Source organism: Sinohyriopsis cumingii, chromosome 12 (genome assembly GCF_028554795.1).
Source record: "Sinohyriopsis cumingii isolate HCF-2022 chromosome 12, ASM2855479v2, whole genome shotgun sequence".
Classification (NCBI taxonomy): Eukaryota; Metazoa; Mollusca; class Bivalvia; order Unionida; family Unionidae; genus Sinohyriopsis; species Sinohyriopsis cumingii.
The window spans coordinates 110,915,090-110,941,889 of NC_142972.1; the positions used below are offsets into that span (position 1 = coordinate 110,915,090).

The window sequence follows — 26,800 nt, forward strand, 5'->3', positions numbered from 1 at the left end:
TTTTCTCCTCTACGTTTGAAAATCTGAGTTGTTAGATTTGTGTACTCATGCGACTAGCAATGCGAATCGCGAGAACCAGGTCACGTTTCATCAACGACATAGTTTTATCTTGTCTTTCAGCAGATTAAAGACATAATGATTTTAATACTCACAATTTCTGAGAAAATAAGTAATTTTCATATCGATTTCATGCATGTATCACTCAACCTAACCATGTTTAAAGTTTGCTAAGCCACCTGGTAAGCGGCTACGCTTTGCCACCACCATGCTGGTCTCTTGTGATGCCAGACTGGTTTTCATACCTTCCATGTAAGGATAGATATGGATATCAAGCTGACTTTGAAAATAAAAGTCTACTAGACAAATCTAATCCATTGGGCATTTGGATTGACACAGCTTATATGTTTACTGCAAGCAACCAAATGATCCATACTGCACCCTACCAATATTCTGGTTAGAACTCGATAAATTTGACTCAAGATCAGTTTAATTACGACTCGATTACATGATTCTTTCTTGTGTCAAGTGGTGGCGGAAAATTCCTGGGTGTTTCCCCACTTTCATCAATATTTGCGAAATTCAAGGACTTTTCATGGTCAGGAAAAAAATGATCATGCCTCCTGACTTTTTCCAGATTGCCCGGTAGCGTGGGAATCTTGTAACTACTACTTTACTAATCAAATTAACTGAGCACTGTATAATTATAAATGTATGTAGGGCTGTCACCCAAATGATCCACACTGTATCTTAACTGAATGATGAGTTCTACAACCCCAAAAATTCCAGCAAAAAATCACTAAATTATAATCAGCTTCCCATGGGTCCGTGTTTCTTACTGGGACAGTCCTGCCACCATTTATATCTCATGCACTGAAACATGGTATTACACCCTAAACAACAAATTCAATTAAGACCCAATTATGTATTTTTTTCTGTCATCAAGTACTGGCTTAAAATGTTCAGGACTGCCCCTCATCGATCGAGACTTTTATCAATATTTTCCGAACTTCATGGCTTTTCCTGGGAAGGAACAAATCCAATTTGTCTCCCAAATTCTTCCCAATAGCTCAATTAATACATGTTATGTAGAATTTACATTTGTTATCTAGATACAGATAAGTGCAAAATGAAGTTACATTCCAAATGAAGAGAAGGTGAAGAATATTTTTTTTTTACAGAATTAAAATCAAAGAACATGGATGCCAATGTAACTGCCAAGTTTCAAATAAGTCTGGATTGACAAGTTTTTCTTTACTTTTCTATTGTCTTTTCTTTCCTTTTGGGGAATTAAACTGTGCTGACTTTGCATTACTGTATAAAAGTTTATTATTTAAATCTGGCAGAGTAGTAGTAGAACTCACCATGAACTTTGCACTTCATTATTCCATCACTATCAAAGTTACACTCATCAGCTACAAAATCAGCAAGCTCTTTGCTGACATCTGAAACCAAGAGGTAGATGGCTCGTCTTGTCAGGAATGTCTGGTGTGTAGTGTAAAAGGCAAACTGGCCTGCAAAGTCCCATATTGTCAGTGGTGAAGTTGTGTCTGTACCTTGTTTTAATTTATAAACATTTTCCTGCAACAATTTTAGCATGGCTATCATGTTTGTTTCTGACTGAATGGGCTCCCTCTGATCTAAAGCTGGGTGGGATTCTTCTTGCTGACTAGCAGTTGATGAAAGATCTTGGACATTGTCTTGCTGTGGAGAACGGATGTATAGTACTTCTGATTCCTCACCTTCAACAGCAATATCAGTCACTTTATGGCTCTTCTGAGTTGTCTTCCCTTGAGGATGAATCATCACCTGTTCCTCGCAAGTAGCCTTCATTGATTGCTGCTCATTCAGGACTCTGGCAAGGCGCTGTAATCGATAATCCTGTTCGGAATCTGAAAGCACAAGGAACAGCAAATACAGCTGAATTTTAAGTTGCACCAAGCATGACCATGTCATTGAAATTGAGAATGTATAGGAAGTGCAAGTACTCTGTGAGCAGTTGTTACACAGACTTTGAAAAAATTCACTTGTTAGGCAAAATTTCTATTGGATTTAGCCAAGGTGAAGTCAAAACAAAATAAAAATCATTTTTTTTTTAAATCACGAAAACAACGAGAAAAAAAGATTTTTAATGATCTTTTCTTCAAATGCAAGACACCAATGCTGCATATTTATAGAAAATAATAAAATCCAAGAAAAAACAACAGACCACAGAGTGTATATATCCCTGGATTTATTTATTAATATGTAATGGTTAAAATACTTTATTTCTCCACCTTTTAGTGAAATAGTTTTGATGATTTCTCCATTGTTTTTCCTAAGCTTTAAGGTATCACAACACAAACTGAGCATTAAGCTGTTATTGCAGGTCACTGCCCCCAAGTAAATAGTTTTTTTCCAGAAACTTTCTTGCAATAAGCAGAAAGCAGCATCATTAAAGTCTAAGCAAATAATAATGTTATTATTAATTCTCTGACTTCTACTGTAGATTTTCTAACCAGTGAAGAAGGTTACTTACGTTTAACAGAGATCAAGAATAAAGTTTATAAAGAAAAACAATGTCATTATTAAGTTCAGCCTGTTGACTTTAATCTCTGAATACCTAAATTCCATGAAGTTGATACAGCCATTGTCTGCAATAATTTAGCATAAATTTTAGGATACACAAATTGCACTATGCGACCTCTATGTGACATCAACACTGTTCACTTTAACAAAAGAGCAGGATATTAAAATGTCAAAAATATATGAAAAGTTCAGTATTGTTAAAATTCTGGACACATTCAAATCTTTCCCAAGTGCAAAATTCCATCCAAAACATGACCAAATCTATCAAAAAGTAGGATTATTGCAAGAATGATTCCTGCTACATATTAACACGTCATGCACATGTTTTTATCGTAAGATACTCAAAATAAATAAAAATTAATTCTTCTGTCATAATCAAAACTTATTTAATCTGGAATAGAATAATTTTGCTTTACTCTTCCTGTTGATAATATAATATTGCTTTACAGAAATAATAAATGTTTTAAGCATAATTCTGGGGGTATATTTATTATATAATCTTCATGAAATCATTCACAGAGTCAGGAGGAAAATGTCATGGACCATGTCAAATTTGTGTTGACCCTGTTTAAAACTTATGACCATTATAGATCACCATGGTTGTGTAGTCCTACAACATAAGACACATCACCTGATAGTGTAACAAAAGTCAAATGTTCAGGAATATCACACACAACTGGCAACCAATAGTGATTATTCACAGAGTCAGGAGGAAAACGTTTCGGACCATATCAAATTCTTGTTGGCCTAGTTTAAAAATTATGATCATTACAGATCACCATGGTAGTGTAAAATGCTTTTTAATATTGGATCATAAAGTATCTAGTGATGTGAGCCTTCCTTCATATATGTACGTAGTTCACCACAGTGCAACTATGCCTGTATATGGAATTACGTCACAATTAATACTTCCAGTTCAGTACCCACAAATGTAGTTCTAGTCTATGTTTAGAACATTTTTTCCTCTCTCATTCTGGTGGCGATAGAAGAGTTTTATTTATGCATTTTTGGTAGGGATTTAAAGGTAACTGTTTATTCTTGATAATATAAACTCAGGGTGTTGTTATCTGTGCGTATTTCGGTGACAGTGCACAGTGAGTAATAAGGCCTTGGTAATGATCCGGAAGTGAAATCTGTGTTCTGTTTACATGCTGCTATGCTGACAGTCCAGCATCTAAAAAAAAGAGCAGGTCAACCTTTGACGAGAACTTCACCATGAAGTCATCTTTGAAGGTATTTTGGATTAACTTATAATTTATATTGACTGTCACACAGTGGAAAGGTCAGTACTGAGAAACAAATGTAGAGAACATAGTGTAAAATTAATTGTGTCATATGTCCATATAAGACAATCACTTAACTTGAAGAGTGCCTGACATGTGTATAAATACACACACACACACACACACACAGAGATTAGAAATGGTCAAACCTAGTCTCGATCTTATTTAATGAAACCATTCATAATGAATTTCTCATACGATTCAAAACTAAGATTCTCCTCTTTTTATGTTCTTATTTGCTTCGAATTTTACCTTCAGCTGATATAGTCTACAAATTTTGACGGTTATCGAAAATAGGGGGTAAAGTGTCCGCTGCCTTGAACATGTTTGATTTAACCAAGTACCAATCTTTGCTTAACCATTTCAATCCACAAGATACCCGTTGAAGGTAGTTAAATTATCCGTTTCTCAGGTTTGCTATATCACTGCGTTTAACTTGTGATTTTCTCTTTAATTTCTTCTCTCGCTCCGAGCACATGTTCACTTCCTTGTCATGCGGTCTCCTTCGGTAACGTTCGCGTCTTAATACGTGTCCCGACCTGTCAATTTTAGCAATTTCAGTAAACACAGTATTTCGATGTAAAAATCTTTGTGGAAATTACCTAAATGTACACTTTGAAAATGAAAATCAATTTCGGGCGTTTTATTGGAGGAATATTATGTCGTGGTTGGCTGCTTGTCGTGATTCAGCTTCGAGGCTTCCTATTAGAATGTAACGTTTTTAACTCATGTTCATTATTATTATTATTATTATTATTATTATTATTATTTTGTTTATTATGATTCAAAACAAAGCTTGGAAGTTTAGTCAATATTTTGAACACAAAACTTTTGTCTGAAATTTTTTAAGCACCAGAAAATATTTATTCAGTCGAGGCTATTCACACAGTTCCTGTCTATGTTGGGCTCCAAATTGGACTAACGCAAAAATTTGGAATCACGTGTTGTTGCCCTCATTCTCAAGAAATTGTACGACTGTGTCAAGCGATACTGCCCCCCCCCCCCCCCAATGCAACAAAACCAACTAATACTTATAAATTAGATGTACCCCCCCCCAAAAAAAAAAAAAAAAAAAATAAATAATTCAAACCAGTCAAATTCCTGGCCCCTCACGGATCACATCTGGGAGAAGAGCTAATAACCAACGCAATAAGGAAAAATCTACCAGATCAGACTACCTCTCCAACAGAGACAGCCTGAATGAGAAAAAATGACCGACACAGGAAAAGGAAAGCTTCCCATGAAATCTAAAACTCCAACCAACCCAATCCAAGATAGGAACCAAACCACAAGGGCAAATAACTCCCAACACAATAGTCATGAAGCAAAACCCTAATTCCACTCACTTGAATACACCCTATACATATATAACAGACAACTAATTCATCTAAGCTCCAACATTATCTTAGGAGCCCTGTGTAGAGTCACCATGGGCAATTCAGACTGATATAACAAGGACAAACATTCCTCAAAAAATATATGAGAATGGAACTAAAGTAGAAAAAGCCTACAGAATCAGGAATCAAAAAGGGCAGACAATATAAAAAGCAGTAATTGAATCAACAGAACCACTCTCAACCCTGGTTAAGCTAGGCCCCTATGGGGTGCACCACAAACAGGAACTTTTCATTAACAAACCCAGGTTCTGTACCAATTGTTAACATTGGGGACAGTTTGCCCTCAACTGTCGCTACATACCAAGATGCAACCGTTGCAAGGGGGGGGGGGATGGACATAAGAGTTACATGCAACAAACGAATTATTAAATGCCCTAATTGCTGGGAACCAGACCACCCTAGAGCATCTCAATGCCCTTACACCATCAAGGATAAGCAAATTGTTGAACTCATGAACACCAAACAATTGTCCTATATTTAGCAGCCAAAAAATAATTAAAAACACCAATGAAATACCCGACAAACCAGAGTCATGAAAAACACCCAATAACCCAAATCCAACCAAGACAGTTAGAAGCCCTCCCCAATGACCAATGCAAAAAAGCACATAATAAAAACACCTCAACAATTGTGTGTGTATGGTTAGGAGTTTTAACATTTTTTCATCATATCACTACGAAGTCTGCATTGTGGCAGTTTATAGTTATGTCTAGCACTGGAGCAACATACCGCAGACATGTAGCATGATGTCCAACCCACATTATCCTGACACCAGGCCGACCAGTCCTAGCACCAGCCTCTTAATGCTGGGCACCTAGCAAGGCAGCTGTTAGTACCAATTTCGTAAGTCTCTGGTATGACTCGGCCGGTGTTTGAACCCACTACATCCAGTTTCCGAGATGGTCGCTCTAATCACAAGGCCACCGGAGCAGTCCCCCCAACAAGTATAAGCATACAGGAAACTACCTTGATTTCATACAATATAAAGATAAGGAAAAAACTTAAAACAAACAATAAAACTGGCCAAAGAGAAAACATGGCAACATATTTGCTCCAAATTAAACTTGAATACAAACCCTAAACAAGTATGGGACAAGATAAAATCTATCCAGGGGAAAACATCTAGCCTAACACCTAGGCTGCCAAAACAAACAAAGAAAAGGCTAAAATGCTGACTTGTCACTCCTCTGACATGAGCAGTAATACCAACCACTCCAGAAACTTCCAAGAACACCAGGAAAAAAACAGAAAATACCCATACTCACCTCTTTTAAAGACCTAGGAACCAAGGTTTCAGACTTAAATAATGAAATTACCTTATATGAATGGGATATAGCATTAGGGTAAAAAAAAGTGATATCACCTGGAAAAGTTCATATTGGATATTTCATCAGAGTCAAAAAATGGCCACCATGGTATAAGACTCTTAACCAGCTCCTGAAACATTCGGAAATACAGCTGTACAGAAGAAAATATACTAGTTATAAGTGCTACCAGCAACTAATTTAGGCAGTGCAAAAAGTGTCAGGGTAACTTAGTAAACTCAGTCTGTGGATATAAGTACAGATTTGCATTTTTGCATATTCAGACAAAAGAACAGTAAAACAAATATGGCCACTTCTTCACTGTCTCAGTGGATCTACTCATATTTCAAATCAGATTCATCAGATTCATTTTCAGGATTTACCCAAGATGATCTCTTAAATGATACAAAGGATATAGACACACTCAATACTGCAGAGAAATATTCACTTGAAATAGATTCAACCTACCAAGATTGTGTAACACCAAAATCCAACATGGCTGACTCCTCTTCAGTTCCAAGCTTTCTTAAAATCCAACATAATATGCAGAGTATAACAATCACAGCTGACTCCAACAAAATTCCAACAATCAAGAAATTCTTGGATGAGAATCTACACTTCCAGCAGGGACACTCACACAATGGACTGATCTATAAATCCATGGATACAGATTCTGCCACAGTAACTCTATACATAACAACTGGTAAAATTCATGTACAAGGGCCAGGCTACACAGAATGGGTAAATTATTTTATCAGCACTTGTCAGCAAATGGTAGACAACACCAGATTGAAATCAATTACCTCTCAGACAAGGGCTTCAACACCCATCCCTGAAACCCACAGATTTCCAAATCCAGTCAACAGTAACACAGCTTTACATGAAATAAGCCAGATTGCTATCAATGTGGAGGAAACTCCAGGACCCCAGTTTATGATAGGTGCAACAAATTCCTTTGAGTTCCATGGAACCCATAACCAGCCTTGTACCTCCATACAGTGCTTAGTAGTGATAGGTATTCTCCAGGCCCAAGTAGAAAGGTTAGAACAGGAACTCTCTGCACTAAAATCAAAGAGTCTACACAGTGTTCAAATGGATAAACCAGGTACCAAAAAAGTGTGCCAGAAAACCCAGACAACACAATACACAAACATGTCAAAGGACCAGAAAGCATGTCAGGGCACTCAGACCATACCAAAACCAGCTATTAGAAAAAAATCATTATACACACAAACAGATGCAACCACACCAATTAAACAAGATGAGTCTCTTATACAGGTGTTAGATGGGCAGAGCCAAAAGTTAGTTAAAGCACATGCTGTAAACACTGACCATCATGTGTCTCATTCGACATCAAATCCAGGTACTGAAGAAACTGTTCTAAAGACAACCTCCAATTACCCACAACAAGGAGCTAAATTAAATACAAATACTAAATACAGCAGTCACCAAACTATCAGTCAGTCTTGTCATTGGAAATCAAGAAGTTCAAACAATGCATCTGAACCCCCCACTGGTCAAAATCAACAACATAGTTAAAGACAGATCTCTTCTCATAGGATCATCAATAATCAAAGGAGTAAGAACAAGAGGGTTATATAAAACTGACGTAAAAACTCATAGAGGTGCTACTATTAACACTATTACAGAAAAAATATTGGAAATGGATATGTCAGCATATCATACTGTAATTCTTCTCATTGGTGGCAATAATTACAGTAATGGCCAATCTTTGAAGGGCATTGAGGATGATTATGAAAGTTTGTTGTATGCCATCAGGTCCAAAAATGCAGAGTGTAAAATAATCATCTCAGGTCTACCGCCAAGAAGGGATGCACTTATGACTCGACTAAATGACACCCTAAGTATGTTGTGTGAAAATTTCCAAATACTCTTTGTTCCGCAATACTGGCCCTTCTTCAAAGACAATCGAGTGAACCAACAATTGTACCAGCGAGACCAAATCCACTTGTCCAACAGAGGTACTGCCATGCTCCTTAGGAATATAGACCAGTACATAAAACTTATAAAAGGGGTTAGGCATGAGTCAGACAACTGCTTGTATTGTGGAGAGCACGGTCATGTAACACAGCGGTGTCTGCATGGAAAACAGATTCGCTGCCATCTTTGTAACGAACTAGGACATAAGCAAAAGTTGTGCACATACCAATAGGTAGAAGGCTATGATGTACAGGCCTATGCAACACATATCCAGCAACAAAATGCATTAGAATATGTGTATACTTTTCAATGCAATAATTATAATTCTATAAACAGGTTTCAGGCACTATCTGATTTGTGTACAAAGTGCAACTTGTTAACATGTAAACAACTGTGTGATACTGTTCAAGTTACTTCTCCCTCTGAGGCCCCCCAAGTGTCTAATATGTCAATGTCTTCTTGTATGTATGTAAATCAGTCTCATATTGAACATTCTCAAATATCCACTACATGTGGTCATGGTACAACAGATGGGTCTTGTATGTTATCTTCTTCATATGTTTATGTAAATAATCAAGGCAATGTAAAGAAATCTGTCAAGTCTAAAAACAATACATTGCATACTGCCTTGTCTGAAGATCAATCCTCTGATCAAAATTGTCATGTATTTGGCCTCCTCAAAAGAGGTCTGCAAGTAATCAACCTAAATATTCAACACATCATCCCTAAACTGAATGAGATAAAGTTAATATTACAGCAAACTAGATCAGTCAATATTCTAGGTCTATGTGAAACCTTTCTTTCCGACGATACTGATGATTTGGCTCTCCAAATACAGGGGTTCAACTTTGAAAGAAAAGATAGGGAATCCATGGGGGGTGGGGGTATTCTTCTCTATGTAGACAGTTCCATTAGTTATAACAGACGTGTTGATCTAGAGACTATTGGGGTAGAGAGTATCTGGATCGAAGTAACCCTTGCCCAGTCAAAGCCAATACTCTTATGTTCGGTTTACAGGCCACCTAGTTCCACAGCTGATTGGATTGAGAGATTTGAGGTTCAAATTCAAAAAGCATTACTTAAGGAAGATTTAGAAATTATCATATTAGGTGATTTTAACATTGACTATATGAAAACTCCACCATTAACATCGATAAGTAGCTTTGAAACTTACAACTTTACTCAATTAATTAACACCCCAACTAGAGTAACGGATAAAAGTGCTACTATCATTGATCATGTCTATACTAATAAACCTGAAAACATAAGTGAAATTAAGGTACCAGTGTATGCACTGAGCGACCACTACCCAGTCTGTATAACTAGACATGTTCCGAAATCATCTAAAAATGGCCAACACATTGAAATTCAATACAGGGACTTCAAACAGTTTGATGAGGAAATGTTCTTAAATGATTTAGTTTGCAAACCTTTCCAATCAGTCTGCAATATAGCTGATGTCAACACTGCCTTGGACAAATGGTATCAGATGTTCAATGCAGCCTTAGACAAGCATGCCCCAATTAAAACAAAAAGGGTTAAACACCAAATTACACCCAAGTGGATTACCCCTGAGATCAATGACGCTAGGCACCTAAGAGATAATTTCCACAAGAAAAAAGACATGAAAAGCTATAGAAAGTGGAGAAATAAAACTAAGCACCTGATAGATAAGGCAAAAGAGAACTACTATAAACAGGCTATTAATGAAAGTAAGAGTACCAAAACATTGTGGAAGCATCTAAAAGAGCTGAACCGATGCAAGAACAGTTGTCTTCCCCCTAGACTTAAGCAAAATGATGATATAGCAACATCTGTACAAGACATTGTGGAAATGTTCAACAATTTCTTCATAAGCATCTCCAGTAAGAGTATTCAGAACCAGACTAATATCCCAACTGAACTTGATGCTCTTCTATTATTTATAAAAGCTAAAATTCCTGATGATAATTATTTTTCAATAGCTAATGTTAGTGAATCTGATGTTTTTGATATGCTAATTAAGGTTGATATTAATAAATCCTCTGGATTGGATGGTATTGGTCCACGAATTCTTAAAATTGCTGCACCAGTAATAACAAAGTCACTAACGCATATCATAAATTTAAGTATAATGAGTGGTAATTTTCCAGAAACATTGAAATGTGCAAAGGTTACACCTATCTTTAAGAAAGAAGAAAACGAGGATCCAGGAAATTACAGACCAATATCAATTCTACCTGTATTGTCAAAACTATTTGAAAAGCATGTAGCTCAATCAGGATTTAGAAAGTACCACTCGTGCCAAACAGAATTTACCAAATTAATTGGTCTTTGGCTGAAGGAAATGGATAATGGACATATGACTGGGATTGTTTTCCTTGACTTCAAGAAAGCCTTTGATCTTGTTGATCATGAAATTCTGCTGCAAAAGTTGAACTGTTACAGATTTGACAATCCTTCTTTAAACTGGTTTAGATCATACCTAAACCAAAGGTCTCAACAAGTAAGCATTGGCAATATAAGCTCTCAAACTCGCACTATTCATTCAGGAGTCCTTCAAGGCTCAGTTTTGGGCCCTCTCCTCTTCCTTACCTATATCAATGATCTACCATTAAATAATGAATCCACAAACACAGATTTGTTTGCAGATGATGCAACTTTGTATACATCTAGTTCTGATACTGAAGTTATCCAAATGAAATTAAACTCAGACCTTATCAGAGTCCAAAACTGGGCAAAACAAAATAGGATGGTAACTAATGAAGGTAAAACAAAATGTATGATTTTGGGGACATCACAAAAGCGACACAAGTCGGGGAACCCAAAACTGTCTCTTGCAATAAATAATCATCCATTAGAAAATGTCAAACATGAAAGGCTTGTAGGTGTGTCTGTAGATAATAATTTATTATGGAATGACCATATTGATAAGCTTTGTAAAACACTGTCATCCAAAATTGCCCTTCTCAGCAGAATCAAGAAATATTTACCTATGGAAACTCGCAATCTATACTACAAGTCATATATTCTTCCAACAATGGATTATTGTTCTAATGTATGGGGAAACTGTGCCAAATCTGAGCTTGACAGGATTTATAAACTTCAGAAACGAGCAGCACGTGTAATTTTAGATGCATCTGTTGATCATCCCTCAAAAGCATTATTTACAGAACTCAAATGGTTCGCAATATATGACAGGATAGATTTTCACAAGGCAGTTCTTTTATATAAATGTCTACATGGAACTGCACCTGAGTATCTTCAAGTCTTATTCAGGCCTTTTTCAGCACAATACCAGTTGAGATCAATATCACATGGAAACCTTCTTATACCAAAACCAAGAACAGAGCAATTTAAAAAGAGTTTTCAATACTCTGGTACAGTTCTGTGGAATAAGCTTCCACTACATGTAAAATCTGCTGAAAATATTAGAGTATTTAAGAAAAGATATCATGAGCATGTATGTGTTTCTAACAGATAATGGAATTTAGTATTTTAATACTAAACATGTTAAAATAAATAGTAATTATTGCCATCTTCATATAATGTGCATTGTTATACTCTCCTTAAGAGGGCCTCAAGGGAGAATAGTCCTTGACTAATGAGTCACCTTCTATAAATAAAGCATTATTATTATTATTATTATTATTATTCATATATAAGAATCTCCCCAACAATATAACAGCAACCATTCTAAAACTATTGATAATTTGGAATAGTGGAAAATTAACCAATAGCTGGAAACATGCCTTTGTCATACCAATCTCTAAACCCGGCAAAGACCCTATAATATAAACTCGTATCATCCCATCTCTCTTACTAATAACATCTGTAAACTAATGGAAATTATCTTAGCCAATAGATTAAAGTACCATCTCGAAAGCAACAACCTGCTATCAGAAAACCAATGTGGCTTTCGTAACAAGCATTCCACCACAGACCAGCTATTAAAACTAGAAGCAGATATTAAAATAGCATTCAGCTCCAAAAGAAAATGAGACTGAAACCTTATAGCTATCTTCCTTGGAAAAAGCTTCTGACCTTGTCTGGACAAAAAGATTGATTGCAAAACTCAACCACTTCGGAATTACCAGACACATGTTTATCTGGATTGAAACTTTTCTAACAGATCGCTAAGAATAATCACCAGAGTAGGGAACACTACCTCGAAAGAATACCCCCCTCGAAAATGGCACCCCGCAAGGGAGCATACTCAGCTAAAAGAGAAAATATAATCCACCCCAATCAACCCTGCCAGGGAGTAAGCTGATCATAAAAATAAAACCTAATGTTAACAATATCCAACTCTACTTTAAAAAAAATAAAACATGGAAGGACCTGCAGGGGGAACAGCATGCCCTCCTAAGGTGAGGGGCAAGGGCATGCATATCGCTGGGACATGATTGTCACCAGTGCACGAACTTGGATCCACCACCAGAGGGAGACATGCTGCACTCCGTAACTCCCTAAATGATTTAAAAAAAAAAATAATAGCTCAATAAAATTACCCACCCCTAATCCATTAATCTTTAGAAGCTCTAAGCGCTTTACAACCTTAGACAACACATATAAAATAAAATCACATAACAATATTATTACAAAAACAAACAACATGAAATTGGAAAAACATTAAAAATAAAAAACATGCTGAGAATATTTCAGGTAGGAAACATTATTAGGTCTTTAAGTTTGTTCTTGCAGTCGAAATAAGTGAGTTTTGAAAGCCCTCCTAAATGTGATCACTGTGTCTTTGTGTCTAAGTTCAGTGGGCAACTCATTCGACGTTGCTGGGCCCTGGTATGCAAAAGAACGCTGTCCATATGACTTTGTTTTCATTGTGGGAATAGTGAGTATACAATTGTCAGAAGAGGAGCATAAGTATCTTGCTGGTGTGTACACATTTCTGAGGTCAGATAGGTATGTTGGACTAGAGTCCGACAGTGAAACGTAGCACAGAGAACAAATTTTGTGTTTGATTCTGGATCGAATGGATAGCTATTATAGGGTACAGAGCAGCAGTGAGGTGTGCTCTGATTGTGGTACTCTAAGTATGATCCGAGCAGCTGTGTTTTGAACTTTTTGAAGTTTCTGGAGTAGATACTGAGATGAACCAGACAGAATTGAGTTACAATAGTCCAGTCTTGAATGTACTAATGAACACACAAGTGTTTTAGTGGCATCAACTGAAAGATATTTGCGAATTGAGCTGATGAGTCTAAGCTCAAGATATGCAGCCTTGCATATGTTCATGACATATTGGTGGAATGTGAGAGTACTGTCCAGAGGAACACCTAGGTTTCGTACTGATTGTGTGAATTTAATGTTAGCATTGCTGATATTTATTGTTTGAGGTAAAGGATGTGAATGAGAAAGTCTTTTTGTTGTTATCAGAATGGCCTCAGTTTTATCATCATTCATCTGCAGCTTGTTACATGTCATCCATGATTTCACATCAGAAATGCACCTCTCTACACCTTGGATGGTAGCATCAACTTCAGTTGGGTGGCTAGATTTGTATATTTAGGTGTCATCAGCGTACAATTGGTAAGACACTGGATGATGATCTATGACACTTGAGAGCAACTGAGTGTACAGAATGAAGAGAACGGGTCCAAGAACAGACCCCTGTGGAACACCACAACATAGATCAACTGGGATGGAGTGTATTCCATTTGCAGATACAATTTGTGTCCTATTGACCAAGTAGGACTTGAACCACAGTAAGGCTGTATCATGAATGCCAAATACATGCTGGAGATGGTGAAGTAATATATCATGGTTTATTGTGTCAAATGATGCAGCCAAATCAAGGAGGGTGAAGACTGTAATCTTTCTGCTATCCAATGCAGAGAGAATGCCATTAACTACTTTTAGAAGAGTAGTTTCAGTACTGTGGCAAGAGCGACATGCAGATTGTACATTGCTAAAAAGACTGTTTGAATTTAGATGAGATACAACTGGGACAGAACAACCTTTTCTAACATTTTTTATATGAATGGGAAAAACTTTGTAGCAAGTTTAGGTGATGAACAATATACTTGAACAAGCAATGGGCAGATTCACCTCCCATGTAATTTCTGAAAATGAATCCTTATTTCATGGCTCATGCCATTTTATGAAAATAATGGGTAAAAAATTTGTAACGAAACATGTCTTGAATGTAAGGTCCAAACATCATCAAAACTTGGTTGATTCATTACCTCTGTTCTGAAAGAGTCTACGGATTCTTTCGAGGTATACTTTTTGGTATACTGACTTATATTTCCTGCTTCCAATGTGTTCTTCGATCATCATGAGATACACATATATCAGAGTAACTGTCATGATAAAACTGATATTACTGATGAAACATTTAGAGAAATAAAAACTATGGACTTCTGGATGAGTTGTCCTTTTATCCAAAGTAAGCACTTCTTCTGGTCCTACTATGGTTTAACAGCAACCTTGGATGAAATGAGTATGTGAAATGTGCACATCAATCTTTCATGACTGGCAGTGTCTTGCATTCAAAATTTCTGACATTTGAAATGGACTGTCTGTGAGGACACATTTCATAAAGTTCACATCAATCCTTCATGACTGACAGAGTCTTACATACAAAATTTCTGACATATGAAATGGACTGCCTGTGAGGACATCCAATATTACCAAAAATTGTAGCAGTGGACAGTTTGTTCTTGATTTTGTTAGTCATCATAAATTGCCAGTCCCAGTGGCTCGCACAATTCAACATAAATAAGTCTTCATAAGTTATTTTTATTTAAAACTCAAAGTGCAGGGGACACATCCAGTGCAATTGGATCCAAAGAAGTACTTTTTCATATTAATCTCATGGATCTCTAACTTTTTGAAGCAAAGGATACTGCTGTCCCTATTATTTTACACTCCAAGTAAAAATAATAGATGCATAAATATAGCATGCTTTGCATGTTTAACCTATTTAATTGGGTGGTTCTCTTGAGCTAGGAAACTTTTCCCTGATAGCTCAAGATAATTATTTTATCATAATATAATGAATGATTCATGAAACTCAATTTAAAGTACATAAAAACATTTTTTGAGGTAACATTTTTCACTTATTTAATATTAAACTGAACTACCAGTATTAAACAATATTTTCATTTTCTAGCTTAATTTATAATTTACGCTCTTTTTCTGCATCTTGTGTCCCTTCTAATTGAATTCTAAGGCATAAAATGAAACTTGGAAATATACCATGGCTAACCCACTTTGATACTTGTAGAGTTAGTTTAACCGCTCCGGTGGCCTAGTGGTTTGAGCATCAGCCTCGGATGCGGGAGGTCGTGGGTTCGATCCCTGGCTGAGTCATACCAAAGACTTACAAAAATGGTACTAACAGCTCCCTCGCTTGGCGCTCAGTATTAAGAGGTTAGTGTTAGGACTGGTTGGCTCGGTGTCAGGATAATGTGACTGGGTGGGACATCATGCTACATGTCTGCGGCATGATGCCCCAGTGCTAGACATCACTATAAACTGCCACAATGCAGACATCGTAGCGATATGACTGAAAAATTGTTAAAGCTACGTTAAAAATCCAAATCACACACACACAGAGAGTTAGTTTAAGAGTACTCAAGCATTAGTTTTTGTTTACACATCTAGATAATAATCATGGCTGAGCAGCCAGCTGGTATGTTAATAGATAAATAAACTGAATCAGGAAGGCTAACATAATCAAACATGGCTTGTAGCTTTTTGATGCTGCTAATATAAGCACACTGTCCTACACTAAAAACATTTTTTTGGTAATTTTTTTTTACTTATTTAATACTAAACTGAATTATTTAACAATATTTTCATTTTCTAGCTTAATTTATAATTTACGCTCTTTTTCTGCATCTTGTGTCCTTTCTGGTTTAATTCTAAGGCATAAAATGAAACTTGGAAATATACCATGGCTAATCCATTTTGATACTTATAGAGTTAGTTTAAGAGTACACAAGAAAGCTTTTGTTTACACATCTAGATAAATTAATAAATTGAATCAGGAAGGCATCAAACACAATCAAACATGGCCTGTAGCTTTTGTGAAAGGCGTTTAATCTGATGCTGCTAATATAAGCACACTGTCATAGACTCTTAAGATTTCCTAACAAGTATAATCCGTAAAAGTATGAAACAATGCAGTGTTCATACTGTAAGCCAATTGTAATTAAAAGCAAATATGTAACTTGTGCACAAAAAGCTTCCTATACATGAGTTAACATGAAGTAAAATCACACAACACGTAACTTTGACACTAAAATGGACAGACAACAGTATAACATGATAAATTTCACTTCATAGCCTACGTATAAATACATAACATAGGATCTTTTATGATTGTGTATACGCATATACCTTGTGTTCGTCTTGTCCATTCACAGGTCAATAACGAAACATCACAGCAGTTGACATAGACATCTATGCCCTCTGTACTACATCTGTCAGAAATGTTTACTTCCTCCCCAAGAAGGCGCTTGACTAGGGTGGTCTTGCCTACACCAATGTGTCCGACAACCATTATTCGTATGCTGTATACTTCCTCCATTCCATCTTTTAGAGCCTCTTCAAAAAGTTGGATGGATCTGTCATCCATGTTTAAAATTTCTACTGGAATACCTGTGCAAATGATTGATAAGTTACATATATAGTATCAACATTGCTGCAGTAGCTTCCGATTGTCCAAAATTCACAAACTTAATTATTTTAAAATAGGAGAATTTATTTTTACCTGAGTTGGCAGTACCAGCTTCTAAAAGTACAATGAAAAATAAGATTATATAAACTGTTTTAAAAACAAAGTTATGATAATTTTTATTTCCAAGTTATCTTTGAAGTTAAGGAAATCAAAATGGTGAAACAGAGCTAGCAGTTGTTTGAAAGGACACATCTGAAGCAATGGAAATCTTATCTTGTCAAACCCAAATTATACCCATCACCCTCATATTTCAAAAAATAAAGAGAATTTAAATTTATTTTAATAACTCTTACAAATACCTAGTGTCGTGTTTTCAACAGCAATGATTATTTATTTTTTTGGAAAAATTAAATCCAAAACAAATCATAAAACTGCAGAGCGCAACCTAAGGGTTCCTGTTTCTGCCACCTTTGGTATTCCAGGTCCATTTATGTTTTAGTAACCTGAGAGGCACCAACAAAGGTTCCTGGTCTGCCAGACGTTTAGTTTTATTTTCATTACTTAATAGTAATCAATCTCTGCATTTTATGTTGAGGAAAATTGTTACCATTCCAAGTGAAGTTTTTCACTTCAATATATGTAAAAGCACTAATCTGATTGGCCAATCAAAAAGTCACTAGAATATGGCCTCATATCGATGTTGTTTAGAACGATGGAAAAAAAATAAATAAAAAACATGAGCTGTAACACTGAGCCAAAGCAACTCATAAAATATTCTATCCATTCACATTGATTAGAAACTTTACAATTCTTTCTTAAGAACAGAGATAAGATGATTGCATTACTGAATAAGACCTAGTTGTATCATAATCATGGGCTCGACTACACAATTCAGTGATGAAAATCTCATCCGGGCAAGATCATTAATGTTAGGTCTATCATTGAGTTGATAAATTTCATAAGTAACCACAGTCACAGGATACGATCGAGTGTAATATGGTCTGTCAATCCCAGTCAGCGCTCCTGGTTTGGAACTGTTACTTAATACCACAGTTTTTCCATTAGCATGGACAGGATCACGTTTGTCACAGATAATCCATGTATTGGAATCTGCTTGCATAATAAACTTTATTCTGAAAAGATATTTCTGATTAAGGTAATCGATAATCGCTTTCGCTTGTGTTTCGTTCACTGTAGCATCAATGACAGAGTCGTTGCGTATAATTTTGAATGTAGACCACACTTGAGATGTTCCATCATCACGAAATTCTTTTTTGGCATCCCTGATAATATCAATCAGATCAGTCAGAGCTTGTCTCCGCGAGTCAGGGGTTGGTCTGTCAAGATCGAATCTTGAAGCTTTCCAGGGCTTGATTGCAGATAAATAAATAATAAAAAGTATTATATATAATGAATCAAGTACGAAATCAGTGTATTTGGCTTATGGTGGGTTCATTGACTCCTTGTAACAAATCCTGTATAAAAGAATTCTGCAGACAACATTTGCAGTGCGTTCGTAATGGGAGCTTAGGACCAATACCATGTCTGTGATGTGGTGTCGGAGTCCAGGGACAAAATTGGCTATGTGTGCAGTGTGCGGTAAGCGATACAGAGAACTTAAAAAAAAAAATATTTTGATAAAAAAATAATGACAGTGACAGAGTTATAAAACGTGAAGAGGATTATTTAAATAAGTTCTCAGACAAATTATGATTTAGACAGATACATTATATATAATGGAGCAAAAATAATTTGTCGGACATCCTATCATCAAGGATTATGAAGCGTCCAATGATGGCGTAATCAGGCACTGCAGGTTGAAGAAACCAGTTGGTGCTGTTAATAATCATGGCTATCTTAAATTTACCACTGGGGGAAAGAAGTATTACAATCACAGGTTTGTATTTGAATGTTTCTTTAGAGACATCAAAGACGGTCTTGTGATCAATCACATTAACAATATAAAAACCGATAATTCTTTATCCAATCTGAGAGCTGTCACGCAAAGCCAGAATTGTAAGTCTGGTAATACTGGCTGTAGTGATAATAGCGCCAAGGGAGTTGTATCCATAAATTTTGATACGGATGCAAAAATAGTATTTCAATCAATGGATGCAGCTGAAAAATATTTTGGCATCTGCATACTCTCAGTACGAAATGTCACAGAAAATATATATAAATGCGCATTCTCAAAGAAATATAACCAGAAAATTATTTTAAAATTTCATTAAGAGAGATAACTGTGTAGTATTTACTAACTACTTATTTATTACTTTTTTGGTAAAAACAAAAACCTATTTTCATACTACTCCTTTTTCGACATGAGCAAAGGGAGATAAATCTGTAATATAGCTTTCTCCGTAGTTGTAGTCGTAATTAACTATCTACGTCTTAATTAATTAACTATCTACGTCGTAATTAATTAATTAACTATCTACGTCGTAATTAATATCAGTAATGTAACGTAGAAAGATATGTATGGTTTCTAACTTACATTGTACAATACAGTAAGTTACTTTTAGATCCGCTGCGAGATACATGTATTTATTCAGACCCAATTTTATAAAGGCAGAACACGCTATTATATATTTTGTTCAGAAACCGCTGTTATATCTATCTTGAGTGCAGAAATATATATATTTAGGGTGTGTTCAGAAACCGATCTGTAGGAAACTATATAAAAAAAAATTTAAATCATATACCAGTAGATTAGAGCCATGGCACAGTGGTAGAGGATGATTCTCGTTCTGGGGATCAGTGGTTCGAATGAAAGACACACAGGTCAGTGCAGAGACCCATGAATGATAACCGCTCATCATAGCTACTGTTTATTTTTGGTCTAAAATATTTGTGTTTTAAATTCAGTATAATATAATGAATTACGAAAATATCAATGATGTAAAAAATAAGACGGTATAAATATATCTGATTCATTAAATATATCTGATTCATTAAATTCTGAAAAAAAATTATTTCTGATTTTGAAACACTGCAGGAGGCTAAACATGAAGGGGTATATATTTTACCCTCTCAATATAGAGTTATGAAGAAGATTCAGACGGCTATGTGTCAATGCCACAGTAGAAAAAACGCGGATAAAAGAATTTGTCAGTCTCTCTCGTGCAATCGAAAAAATAGGTCGGAATTATCTCACGAATATGAAGCAAAGAAAATAATTAATTCTCGTGTGAGGCAACTAAGAAAAAATATGTCAGATCGTGAAACGATCGAAAACGAAATTTAGACTCCCTCAAGGGTGAAAAGGAAAGCGAAAGTAGTATGTCAGTCCACAATGACGGAATTTTTTTTCCTTGACCACTGACATATTTCAATATTATTTTTGTTGTTGTTAGATTTGCACAATTTTTACTAGTAAACGCCCTATCAGAATTAGCAAATCGAATGATTTCCATGATATTTACTAGTAAACACCATATCAGAACTAGCAAATCAGTGGAGTGCTTTGCACTCTGTGAACAAAATATAATAAATAAAATGTTTACTGTTGCCCGTGCACAAAAATAAAATTATTACACTTGCTTGTGAAATCAGTCGATTTACACACGATTGTGACTACCTAAATATCCTTCAGAATTGAGAAATTCGACAGATTTTCAGCAAAAAATAATTTTTTATAATATTTTTGTAATTCTGAGCGACAGTCATTAAAAAAAAATATCCACCTTGACTGTCAGGAGAATGAGTTTTTAAAAACTGTTTTTTTGAATCGTAGATTTAAAACTGTTAACAGTTTCACGATTTCACAAGTAAATTAATATTTACCGTTTTATTTCTCAAATCCAACAAGTGGCCTGATTGGTCTGTTAGTTTGAAATTTATTCTTGATGAAAGTGAATAATGACATCGTAGATTGACCGGATTGATCGGTTCTTGCACAATCAAAAATCTAGGCGGTTCTTTTGGTGTGAATGAATAAAGAATGAATCCTTGCTGGGCTTGATTTGATATTGTTGTGTCCGTGCTGAAAATGTTATCAGTTACATCACACACAAGATTGACTGTGATTACTTGGGTTATATTTACGATTTCCGGAGATACATGTCGTCCTTGCCCATGTGGATCATTGCTGTGCCCAAGAATGGTTGCCGGTGGTAGTGTTTCTTTGTACCGTGCAAATATATCAGGAAAGTAATCACTGACTATATCACTGACTGATTTTCTTAATTCGGGTGCATTATACCTGGGGAATTTAAAATTCGGCAGGAAAGCTTCTGTTAACGAGTGTGTAGTTAAAAATCTTTGTTTATAGCGATTTATATCGTCGGTGTAATCAATTTTTGCCTGAATTACTCGCTGGTTAATGTATTCCATGTCGGATACGAGCTGATTTAATATTTCTACGTGATTTCACTGCGTGATCTTTTTATATCAAAAAGATGTTCTTGGAAAGTTTGCCGTAGTGCTTTATTTGTGTTTTATGTTCTTGATTAATGATTTTAAAACATTCGATAATTTCATTCAGGCGAATAATAACCATGCCTGTAATTTTTCCTTTAGGAGTTTTATAAAGAAAAACCCACCGAATACTGTCCTTATCGTCGAAGTAAAAATTACCGACTCAAGTTGCTCTTTTATATTAAGTAGAAGTCGTTTGTATGATGGATCAACATCGTGGTATGATTGTTTGTCCGTGACATAGTCAGACGTTTTCGGTTCTGGTGTTGGCGGTGGTGCCTCCGGAGCAATTTCAGGCCATCTTAACACTGTTCTGATCGAACTCTGATATATATCCACGGCGTAGTCCGGATAGTTTATCTCGATCGCGGAAGACAGCGTTGGTTCATGGACTGTTATTGCTATTTTGGATTCTTTACCTGTAATATATTTTATTCGACGTTATAATTACTCATTAATTTCATCGATTTGGTAGCACCCGGTTGGTATTCCAACAACGTTCCAGTCGGGTGTACTATCTTGTTTATTTTTATTTGCAAACACAAACGAATTATTCGCTGGTAATCCATCAAATGATTTTGATCTGATATTGGGCCATCTGTGATATACTCGCAACTGTGCTAGCGCGATCTCGCTTACCGGAATCGCAGTTGCAAAGTTAATACCGAATTCGGGCATTGTTGAGCTTACTGTTATCATTGTGGCCCTTGCTGGAGTTGAATTTGCGGCTATCTGCTGAAGTAATTCTGTCATTATTCATTTTTGTTGTTTTCAAATGGCGGAATTCATCGTATGTCTTAACCATTGACGTGAATTCGGAATTTGATATTTTTTCATCGTTGAGCTTGATCATATCAGCGACGATAATTTTGAATATGCTGCTGTTGCTATGTTTAATCGTGTAACCGCGTCATGGTATTTTGTGCTCGTGCACGTTTATAGCTTTTAGCGATTATATTAAAAACAGCAGCCGCGGCCGCTGATGATGAAACACACACTGTTACTGCGATTGCAGCTGTTACTGGCGTTAGCGCTGATAATAATACCCCAGTGGACGCAACTAACGCGGATACCGAGCATATTGCAATGTCAAGAATGACTGCTCGTCGCTTATATTTTTCTACTTTTGTTGAGTATTTGTCGATGATAGTTTTTAACTCTCATTGCCATTCGCGTACGTGATCGTATCTATATTGCTGGACATTTAATGTTGTCGTTGACGCTGTCATTGACTTCGTCAGGGTCATTTATTAGCTTACCACGTTAACTAATTGAGGTGTTTCAGCTACGAATTGCAGACACCACCAGTAAGATGTCGCGGTTGATTTCTTATCGGCTGCTTCCAGTATAATCGTTTCTTCGGTTCCACTATTTAATATGATAGTCACAACCCCGGAAAACTTGTAGGTGGAATGTCGCCAGGGATACGTTGTAAATATCTCAAATTTTGCAGCGCTGAACACAGACAGTCTATACACACCAGTAACTGTTGCGGTATATTTGATAGTATTATTTTGTTTAGACCATGTTGCGAGTCCAGATGACACCGTGTATACGATATTGGTCATATGCCCGGGAATAACTCCAGGTGGGATTTTAATGAGACTAATTTTGTTAACGATTTCAGGAATTCCACTTACGACATCTTCGAAGGTTTTCTTGATCGTTTTAATGTTAGTTTTGGTATCAGAGAGTTTTGTGTCAACGGTCATTTGGGTACCAAAGAATTCCTCTGCGGTTTCATTAATTTTTCGAAACTTTCTACGGAGAGTTGTAAATCCGTTTACGTGAACAGGGAAAAATCAGAGACTCAAGTATGTCAATTACCGCAATCAAAGATTAAATCACAGGAAGTGTTGCCAGGGATACGTTGTAAATAAACGTCAACATACTTTTTTGTTGCGGCATCTTCGTCGGATGTTGGATCTCTTAAAACCACTATCTTTTTTCCATTCATGCCGAGTTCACCTGTCATTGTATCACCGGTATTTTTTTAAGCAATTAGCAACACTTTCTGTGATTTAATCTTTGATGCCGGCAATTGACATACTTGAGTCTTTGATTTTTCCGCTGTCAGTGAACACAGGGATGTTACCCTGGGTAGCTCTGAGAACTATGTCATACCATTTGATATTGCTGATGTTTAGCTTGCCATATCGGTCTTGAAAAATAACAACCTCATCTGGGACTATCCCGGAAAGGGTTAAAAGATTATCAATCTCATCTTTGGTCACATATTTTGATAAATCCACATCGTCGCGTTTTTAAATTTTATTCCTGCTGAGAGATCTTCCATAAATATCAACCATTATTCTTTGGGGATTGTTTAATTTATCCGTGGTATACTCGTGCACGAATTTGTGAGGTGGTTTGGTTGATTTTGATAACGCGTCAAGTACATTAAATACTTCAGGGCCGCATATTGGTGGATCAGTTAGTGTTTGTGCTGGTAGCGTTGAATACCAGAATGGAATGGGAGTGCTTTGCACTGGAGTACTTTGTGCTCCATGTACAAATTTTAGAAATTCAACTGGCGGTGCTAACCCATACGAATCAAAGTAAATAATTCCACGTGGATGTATCGCGTAAGCAACCCAATGCGTTCCTGGAACATCGCTGTTATCGAGATTAATAATTCCAGTTTCTGGATTATTTGGTTCACGCGGTAACTGATCTCTCATAAAAAAAATACCTCTGAATTTTGTTATATTTAATTGTTTAGCGGCATCGAGGAAATCAAAATTTGACATCAGTGTCACCGGCATTTGGGGCACCATGAGGGCGGAGTTCCAAAAGTCTTAGACCCTTTCCGTACCACGAAGGCGGAGTTCCTGGAAGTCTTAGGCCAGCTCCCGTTTTTTGTGTCATTGCCCAGTTGCTCTTTTTAATGCCATTTTCTGCAGATGTTCGAACAGCACCTAACTCGGCCGCTTTTGCGACAGCTGGAGCAGCAGCAGCTATCAACGCAGGTATTGCTGCGAGAAGTGGAAATATACCACCGGTTTTAATCATGTCGCTGATAGCTCTTGGATCGAAATCAAGTTGAACTTCATTTTTTTGCTTGCTTCGCTTTATTGAAATATTTTAGTTGAGTTTTAGTCTACGATAACTTGTTTGGAAAACCATTAGCAATTTGATCTCGTTTTAGTGTTATCTTTACCCCCGTTGTGCTCGCGTTTTTGATTGTAATATTTTCATCTGACCGTGAGTCAGAGTGACATTTACGTGACTATATGACATTTTTATAATTAACGCGATTGGTCTAATTGTCTACATGATTTCCACTGGTGCATCAACGACGCTCATTCGACCACTAGCACCTTCAGGTAACATTGCCTTATCGCTGTGGATAACGCAATTGCTCTGTAAGGACCATACACAACTGGCGGACCAGCCGCGAGAACTGGTGGTTACCAACACGAGCTCGAAAATGTATATCAACGACAGACTGCTTATATAAATCAAGATGCTCCAGCGGAAAGTAATAAATCGGATACAGCGCTGTAAAATCAAACAGTGATATTTGCAAACCAGTATCTATATTTATATTACGTGCCAGGAATGTCAGCAAGCGATGAAATGCGCGTGCCACATGATTATGTGTGAAACTTAATGATATATCTTCGGACGGTTCTTGTTGTCCGTTTACTCTCAACGAAACCTCGGTAACGTCGAGTTTGTCAAATATCATATGCGAACGTTCCTGACTACCCACCCGATCATTATTTTGCAGCGCAATAAAAATATGTCGTGGCGCAGAAACACCTTGCCGTGATGCTATATGCCAAGTAAATATATTTTTGACGGTACTTTGGATGGCGTCTGTGGTTACTGTTAACCATTATATCAATGATTTACCACCTTGATTCATAAAAGAGAGTAATTGCGGTTCTTGTGTAACCGATGGAGTTAATACCGTCATCCACAGTGAATGTTTTGTTAAATTTACTTTACCAGCACCAGCAACACCAGCTCCTCGCCAGATCGTATCATTGTCATCACCTTTTCTTACGAGCACAACTGTGTGTCTAGCTCCAAAGATAACTTTTCTAATATCCCTGCAAAATCCGAAGATGTGAGACAGTGGAATCGCACACGAAAAACTTCTATTGTCTCCTGACAACATTGCTGGGCGTGTTGCAAATCCTAAGTTGTAAGTCGCATTAACACTTCCTATAATATCAAAAGCAGCACCTGGTCTGGCTGCGTGTTTAAAATCATTTGGTTCTGGATCAGATGCAGTATTTTGTGGGGTCCGTATTTTAGTATATTGAATATGATCAGCGTGATTGGTAACATCCTTAGCAAACATCGTCGATGGACCAGCTGATCTTGTGTAATCATCATAATATCTTGCTAGACCAACTATTGTTGTGGCGACATCTACATCCTTCTGAACTGATTCGTTATTTTCTCCATCAATCATATATGTGGCGCTATCAAACAAGGCTGTAATCCTATAATATCAAAAGCAGCACCTGGTCTGGCTGCGTGTTTAATGTTGTTGTTGTTGTAGGGTTTAACGCCATTCTTCAGCACAAGATAGGCTATACATGGCGGCCAGTATAATTGGTGGAGGAAGAACCCTGGAAAACCCCGGGAAGAACCACCGACCCACGATAAGCTACTGGCAGGCTTTCTCACGTACCAACGTTATCCGAGGCTGAGACTCGAACTCACGCAGACAGAGGTGAGATGGCAGTGATCCGTAACGGTGAGCGCTTTAGACCACTCGGCCACTCGGGGCCCCCGGCTGCGTGTTTAAAATCATTTGGTTCTGGATCAGATGCAGTATTTTGTGGGGTCCGTATTTTAGTATATTGAATATGATCAGCGTGATTGGTAATATCCTTAGCAAACATCGTCGATGGACCAGCTGATCTTGTGTAATCATCATAATATCTTGCTAGACCAACTATTGTTGTGGCAACATCTACATCCTTCTGAATTGATTCGTTATTTTCTCCATCAATCATATATGTGGCGCTATCAAACAAGGCTGTAATCCCATTATTGACAAAACCAGCTCGTGAATTGGTATCGTATGCAGTATCATCCACCTTCACAAGTTCACCCTCTACTTCAATAAAGCCTCAGCGGGCAAGACATATCTACTTGTATCATAAGCTTGAAGTTCGATACGCCCCCGTTGATTTGGTTGTCGCGCGTCATAGGATTAAAATTGATAATTACGCACTAATTTATCTTTGGGGACCGGTTCATCTATATCGAATGCTGTGTCGGATATGTGTTTGAACATAATATTAAAAT

General features: G+C 36.7%; 1 protein-coding gene across 1 annotated transcript in view; it reads right to left on the reverse strand.

Annotated features, from left to right (window-relative positions):
* LOC149787258 (uncharacterized) overlaps positions 1–26,800 on the reverse strand; it is a 98,515-nt gene that overhangs the window by 41,572 nt on the left and 30,143 nt on the right. Inside the window, exons 3-4 of the mRNA XM_089976079.1 lie at positions 16,834–17,094; positions 1,362–1,889 (exon numbers count right to left, since the gene is read on the reverse strand). Coding sequence (XP_089832205.1) covers positions 1,362–1,889; positions 16,834–17,094 — 789 coding nt within the window. The remainder of the gene's footprint in view (positions 1–1,361; positions 1,890–16,833; positions 17,095–26,800) is intronic.